General features: G+C 51.2%; 1 protein-coding gene across 2 annotated transcripts in view; it reads left to right on the forward strand.

Moving 5' to 3' along the window:
* Positions 1 to 4,364, forward strand: part of LOC122385805 (tumor protein p53-inducible protein 11-like) — a 56,553-nt gene extending 52,189 nt beyond the window's left edge. For both annotated transcript variants that reach the window (XM_043374339.1, XM_043374340.1), the window contains one exon: positions 1,986 to 4,364. In XM_043374339.1, coding sequence (XP_043230274.1) covers positions 1,986 to 2,150 — 165 coding nt within the window. In that variant the 3' untranslated portion in view covers positions 2,151 to 4,364. The remainder of the gene's footprint in view (positions 1 to 1,985) is intronic.
* The last annotated feature ends 3,575 nt before the right edge of the window (positions 4,365 to 7,939 follow it).

The raw sequence follows: 7,939 nt of genomic DNA on the forward strand, positions 1-7,939 counted from the left end.
GTCTACCTGTTTTTCTCAGCTCTCTAACATCATGTCCGTCGAGCTAACCATTGCCATGCTGTACGGCGTGATGAGCCAGGTGAGCTTCATGATGTACTGCGTCACCATCGCGCAGGGTAAGACGAGCCTGTCCATCCTGCCGCTGCTGATGGTCTACCTGCTGGCCATCTGTACGGTGCTGGTGGGTCCGTGCGAGGTGTCTCACCGGGCTCAGGCGGCCGCCACTCACCGCTGGGAGCTGCTGCTGCGGCTGCAGCGTCGCCACCCGCAGCTGGCCGCCGAGGCCGCCCTGCAGCGTGAGGAGGCCGCCAGAGAGCTGACCTCGCTCGGCGAGCTGGGCCTGTTCCGGCTGGAGCGATCCACGCTGCTCAGCGTCACCTCCACCATCGTCACCTACATGATCGTGGTGCTGCAGTTTCAGAGCTCGCCGCCACCCGGCCCCGTCGCTGTTATCGACGAGGGAGGATCTCCAGAGAACGCCACTGATGGTGTCGACCCTATGTATGGCCCTGGCGCCGACTGACTTTGAGCGGCGCTGGAGAGAAGCGACACTTGCCCACGGAGAGCACAAACAGCGAGTTGACAATGATTCGCAGAAAGCGCAGACAACGATGAACGAGTTGACACCGACTGACAGTAAACACAAACATCGATCTGACATCGGCTGGCAGAGGGCGCAGACAATTGAATTAACCGGCACTTACCCTCAGCCAGTGCAGAATGTGAGCCGACACTTACTTCACTGGGCCCAGACCACGAATGACATCAACAGATCTGTCCGCACGGAAAACTGCAGTCAGATGGGCTTGGCTCGAAATATAGTCTGCAACCTCACTGTGCATTGTATCACTGAGTGACGCGGCATTGTTTATGCACTTAGTGCTTACCGGGCGTTAACAGTAACTATTTGGATTCACGTGCAGATTTTGCTCATTTTGAAGGTTCTATAACATCAATGCAAATAAGCTCCGCTGCAGGGCGGTCCGATAGTCTAGTAGCAAACAAAATTTTCGATCTCTCGCAGTTCAATCAACGACAGCTAAACTAAACATGCGTGAATTGTGTAGCACATGCTTGAAATCTGTTAAAAAAGTAATATGCACATTCATTGGCTTCATTCGATGATGATAGAATAAATGTCGAAACTATCTGATCATTGTTGTGTGGTGAATGACAAGTCTTATGAGCTCAAAACAGATTCTCTGCTGCTCATAAGTGATTCGACTTTTCGTTCTAGCCAGAGCTGTTGGTGCATGATTCACTCACTGTTATCGGTATCAGGACGTTTGCAATTGCCTGATAAATAATAGTCTGACCGTACTGTTTACTGTATGTTTGCTGTTTTTTCTCTGTGGTGAATTGAAATAAAGAATAAAGAACAATAAACAGAGTTTTATAAGCATATTGCATACCTTTATATCGTATTGGAATATTTCAGTGAGCAATTGTTAAGAATCATGTGAACGTGTTCACTGGTCAATAATTATAACTGAAATAGCAAAGCGTTAATTTGGTGAAAACATTTTTACGACACTCCATTAACGGCAAAAATGACCAAGCCAGAGCCTGCACAATACACAAGGCTCGTAATTATGTCAGCTAGATAAGAAATGTGGCCAAAATGTTGGCCCTTTACTAGAGACGCAAACGTCATCTTTTTTAACGGCTTCTTAATAAATATTCGATCAAATAGGCTTGCCTTGCAACGTCACGATCATATTCTAGAATGATAGTCACCTTACCCAGCATTTAACGCTTTTAAATCACATCGGGTAATTTTTTTCTGCTTGTAGGTGTTCCCCTTTTGATAACGTGCATTGTGCATTCCTAAGACATTTTTATGCGTGCCCGTCCACAGCGCTGACCAGAACCTCAGTCCTCACGGTCCACACAACTCCGTTGCCTGTCTGCCCAGCAGTAGTGTGTGCTCTCTATACTCACCGTCTGCCCCCCCCCCCCTCTCTCTCTCTCTCTCTGTTTGACAGGGCGTCTGGAGCAGGTGGGGCTGGCTTCACATCGGGCTGCGAGGCCTCTCGGCTGGCGTTTCCCTCCTCTACATCAACCTGAGTCGCAACTACTACGCCGGTGTCAGAAAGTCGCCCACACCCGCGCCGGCCATCGACGTGGACGCCCGGAAAAAGTCGCTATAAACAGCTCAGGTGCTGTCGGTAGATAGGGACGCACTTTTCAGAACCACCACGTGACTCCGTTCGGAGAAGATGCAATCTTCGAGCGTAAAAGTATTCAAGGTGCTCCAGGCAGCATGTAAATTGTAAAACTTCGGCGAGTTTTGAAATTATCTATCCCGGTTCTGTCATTCCCAAGTGTAGCTTATATGATTAGGATACTAGCGGGATGGTGGACGATGTCAAGAATGCGTTAATAATGCTTAGCGGGAAAGTGACAGAATTGCTATGAGAAGTGGTGATCTTTTCATAGCCCGAATGAAGACAAGACATGACAAGCTGAAAGACGAGGTTAAATATATACGGTCAGCTGACCGTTTGTGTTTCACTTAACTTCTCAAACAAATGGTGAGACTGCTATTCTTATAAATGTTGCGATGTGCTCGCGTTGCAGAGTGAGAAACATGTCCGATAATGCAGGACTTCTGTTGGAAGGTAAACGCGCGATCAAGATCGCTCGCCAAGGCGTCATTCAGCGAACGCGTTATGTAAAGAGCTTCGCGCGCTATACATAGAGCTTCGGGACTAAGTCTGCATCGCTCGCGTGCGCACATTTATAGCAGCTACTGGACATCTGATGTAGCCACATCATGACACTCGTGAGAAGAACATGACGCGGACATCACTGACGCAGTGCGCTACAACAGTGACACGGAACTGAGAACAGTAAGACAGCTCGTCCAATGAACGGCGTCCCGAGTATGTCCCGGTGCAGATGGGTGGCAAAGCCACGGACACAGGTGTGACAGAGCTGCCCCACATCGCTGTGCCCTCCCCACAGCTCGCCTCACCCGTAAATGTGGTGTCGGTGCACCGGGGAAGCTGTGGCTCCCATCGGCGCTTCGCCCGCCTGTGGCTCTTTGTTACTGGTGTGTACCCCGCGTTGTGCAAAGAAACTTGTGTTTCGTGGGGGAAGGGACAGATGGCGAGCGTAGGACCTCCCCAGCGTTGTGTCGGATGGTATTGACAGAGGAAAGATGTTGTTAGAATGACTCAGCGACCTGAATCGGTGAGTCGGATGTGAGCCAGCTCTCATGAGAAGGACCTGCTGACGGTCGGTGAGACGCGTTAGACGCAGATGTCGATGAGCGGTAGTCGTGAGTCGGGTCAGTCGATGACGAGTCATCCAGAGTCGGTCGGTCGTCTGCCACTCAGATTCAGTTGGAGTCTCAATCAGTTGGAGTCGGAGTCAGGAGTCGGAGTCAACGTTCTCTGCGGGCATGTGCGCTGCCCCGGCCGCCCCTAGCAGCCTAGTGAGCCCTGGAAGGCAGCGGGGACGGCCGGGACACACGTCTACCGCTGGTCGATACAAAGCGCAGGCTGCATCGTCACCGCAGCCAGCCGACCAGAAGTTCGAGAGACGGTCAGATTACAACAGCCATAAACTTGCGGTGATAGTCCTCTTGGTTTTAGTTGAGCATTACTCCGGCTAAGCTCGCGTATTTTCCCTTAAAACAATGTTAAGTTTATGAATTAAATTCGGTAATATAATTCTCGTCAGTTCCGTAAACAGACGACCGACCTGCGACTGGACGTGCCGATTTTGGCCGACCACCACCTGTCGCCACTCGATGTGATGACTGATCGTGACTGATCCTTTGACGTCAGCCCTCTGTCGTCACTGGGTCTCTATCGGCACGGCTGACATTGGCGTCACGACTGCTATCGCGATCAGCGTGACGCCTCGTCACGTCACGCCGTCTGTTGGCCGTCACGTCACGCGGACCGACCCTAATGTTGTCACGTAACGACTGTCACATGGATGCTGTAACATAGTGACTGTCGGCTTGGTATCGGCCGAGACATTCACCCTGGTGAAGATTTGATGGCCTCTCGCGATGAATCAGTGTCGACAAACAGGGTAGTCGTCGGCGCGACCGAAGCCATCGGTCCGAGTCGGGTTCTCACGAGGAACTCTATGGTGCCCAGTAGTTTTAGTGGCGCGCTGTGGACTCTGGGAGGAGGCTGAGCTCGCTGTGGGATCTGTATTCGTATGTCAGCGCTGTGGCGGTGTTCACTGCCCGGGTGGCCGAGGGAGGGACTCACGCCGGCCCCGCTTGATGGAACCTGCACGGGGTCACCGCGCGCTCGTGAACCTTAACACATTTCTATCGCTTGTTGTCGGGTCTTAAATGTTGCAATGAAGCGATGAAAATATATGAATGTAATGTGGATGTAGCGAATGTTTTATGTGATATTATTACGGCCTTTAACCTTATCGAACAGAATGTGAAAGGGTGAGATTTGATTTTTTATTATCTACATATTTATACGTAACCCATAGGCTCCCGCTCCAACACTCCGATATCTCCTTATTTTCTGTCCCTTGCAGGCTGCAGCCCTGTCCTGGCACGTATTTTAGAGTTTGATACACTGGACTGTGTAAATATTAGTATCTACCTCACACCCAGGCGCGTCTCTGAAAACAAACGATGGAGTCCCTCCAGATGTGAGTCCAGTGTGATCAGTCCTTCAGTGAACTCCGCCCGAGCTGCCGCGCCCATATTCTGTGCCAGCTGTGCATAGGACGTTCCGCGAAGACGCTCAGTATTACTCCGTCAGTCCTGCAGAGCTGATCGCCACGGAGGACAGTCACGTCCGTCAGCCATGTGGCTCTCGCTGTGGCTGAGTGCCGCGCTGGTGGTGATCGGTGTGTGTCAGAAGCCCAGCTCTCCCAACAGTCCCGTCATCCTGGAGCCGTTTGAACCGCAGCCTCGCGTCTTCTCCGTGCTGGACCTGCTGTCGGCCATCAACAGCCGCCTGAAGAAGCAGGAGGACCAGCTGAACGAGCTGTCTGAAGGGCTGACGGAGCTGCGGCGTCACCTGCCCGAGTACCCGGGCTGTGAGCCGGTGACCGTGGGGGACCACCAGTACCGCCTGGTGGGTGACCCCGACTGCCGCCGCGGCCGGCTGCAGTGGCGACTGCGCGGCTACTATCGCTGGTGGCTGATGTGTGACACCACAGAGGTCACCCCGCTGGACGCAGAGGTCGTGTGCCGCTCGCTGGACTTCTCGGTCGTATCGCCAGGCGTGGAGGGCGGTCTGCTGGGATCGACTGACGGTGATCGGGTCCGCAGTATGTCTCTGAGGTGTAACGGAAAGGAGAATCACCTGAGGGAGTGCTACACAGACGGAGCGGAGACCCGACACAGGGGTGGGTGTCCGCCGGGGTCGACCCCAGTCACCGTGACCTGTGTTTGGCGCTAGATCGACCACTGACGGACAATTATGTATGTGACCGTTGACCTGTAATGTAACCGTCACTGGTCACTGTCACTGACTGTGACCATTGTGACTTCATCTAGTGACCGTCGGTCATGGACTCGAGACCAGTAGTGATTAGTGGCTGATTCCTCTGGTGCATTAAACAATCATTGATTCCTGCTCATTGGATCACCCAGTGAGCGAAATTCACCTACTGCGCTGAATAATTCAGCAAATTGGAAGACTGGGGAGAAGCCTCTGAGGTGGAAAACTGCGCTGTCTGTCAGTAATTCAACTAGCTGCTTTTAGAGTCAGCTCCTGAGCAATAGGTGGCTGACGTGCCTAGCGTGGATGATGGCAATGCCTCGAAGGTCGCAGGGATGGCAGACGTGAGATGTGGCTTAAAAAAATGCACCCGGCTCGGGAATATGGTCAGTGGTCACCCATGATGATCAAGGACGCCAAATCAAAAATGGACGCTCGGCATGTGGCGAAATACAATTAAATGCCATCTGACAATTTGCAGTGGTTGGAGTGATCTGGTGAGGCATATACATATATAGGATTGCCGATTGATTCAAGCTTCTGGTGATCTGGTGAGGCAAATACAATATGTAGGATTGATTCAAGCTTACCTGCATAGGAGGACATGAATGAAGTGACTTAGATGCCTGTTATATAATTATATACCAGTATAACGCCTTTTGGGGCGACTAACGGAGCGAGCGAGAGGGTGAGCCTTGCACGTGCGAAATTTCGAGGGGTACCTCCAACTGACTTGTGCACGGCACCCTACTAACCGGTCTCTAGCGATGTGCCAAATTTGAGCACAATCGGCCCAGCCGTTCTCGAGATCTGGAAGCGGCACCCTGCACGTGCGCACGTGCAAAATGGGTCCCAACTGACTTGTGCACGGCACCCTACTAACTGCTCCGTAACCGCGTACCAAATTTGAGCGCAATCGGTCCAGCCGTTCTCGAGATCTGGAAACGACCCCTGCACGTGCGCACGTGCAGCAGCACCCCAACTCTGGCACATGGATATGCATTGCCTAGTGGGTGCCTACCTACATGCCAACTCTCAGCGCAATGGGCCCAGTAGTTACCGAGATATTGCAACAATTGCAAAAGTGACACCTCTTTGTTTTGCACGTGGCACGTGCATAAGGGGTCACCCACATGCATCGGGAATAGTGCAATACTTGGTAGAAGGAATGAAGCTACCCTACAAAAATTACCGCATGTAAATCGGTCAAGTGGTTGCTGAGATATAAGCCTCGCAAAAGCGTGACCACGGCCGGCCGGCCGCTCATACTCAGAAATTTCCGTTAATCTAAGGAAAGACTACGCTCGCTTCGCTCGCTCCGTAATAACAGGCATCTATAACCTGTTGTATTATAACCTGTTATATGATGCCTGTTATATATATGCCTGTTATAGGAGTCGAACGAGGATCATTGTTGAAGCTAGGTAATTACGTGACGTGAATATTCACTGGCTGACGATACAAGACACATCCCTCCGAGGTGACTGTGAGATGGACAGTGTGGTTTGTCTCACCGGTGCAAACAGGTCTGACAAGTCCAAACAAGATGAGCTCAGCACACCGGTCGGCGATCGACTTAGCCCAATGTCTCCCTAATCGTCCTCTCGTCCCACAGTTAAGGATCGAAAACGGTCTGGCCTAACCCTAAAAGAAACTGCTTGCCACTTACGAAATGCAATATCTATTCTCATTTGATATCTTTTATAAATTTCCGAATAATTATTTAAGCAGAAAGACGCCTCGCTTTTCATATTGCGACTAAGGTACAGATATCTGCCTTCCGCATCCGATTGATCGTATACGATAGCATTATGCAACATTGGGTACCTCATACACTATATGACCCGGTCTCTAATCTGTCGGTTATTCTTGTGGTTCCCAACAGTTCCCTGTTATTCATTTCCCCGACGGCACAGTGGAGCATCATGTAATGCGCCATTAAGCCCGCGGCTATATTGTAATGGGCATCAAGGCTGAGAGAGCGCCAGCGATCACGGTGCATATTTATGGACGCTAATGGCCATTCCAACTACCATGTGGGCCCTGCATACATCCGCTTGCATTTCCTGCCGTCTCCGCGGCGAGACTGGGCGGTCTCAGGATATGTGTGCGCATACCAAACAGGGCGTTGATCATGTTTGCATTGTCTTAACGTGGGCCGAGGGACCGATCATTATCGTCAAGCAAAGTGACAAGGATCGTTAATATTTGTACACTCCCCTTCCTCAGGCTTCCTACGCAGTACGCACATATCCTTTACCATCGGGACCGTAACCCTAATTGATTAACGTACATAGTAACGCTAGCAGGAACCTGCTGCATAAATATCAAGTTACATATTTGAGTGACCTGGAAAAGACCCAATACACTATTGTCAATTGTGTGTGATACGCTGATGGAAAGTGGCAATGATCACCCACACACCCAGAAATAGCAAATGTCGCATCGCAACCATGCCGCCCACTGGGCATTGCAAAATATGGCCCAGCTCTATACGCGGTTGC

Source organism: Amphibalanus amphitrite, unplaced genomic scaffold (assembly GCF_019059575.1).
Source record: "Amphibalanus amphitrite isolate SeventyFive unplaced genomic scaffold, NRLGWU_Aamphi_draft 000232F_arrow, whole genome shotgun sequence".
NCBI lineage: Eukaryota > Metazoa > Arthropoda > Thecostraca > Balanomorpha > Balanidae > Amphibalanus > Amphibalanus amphitrite.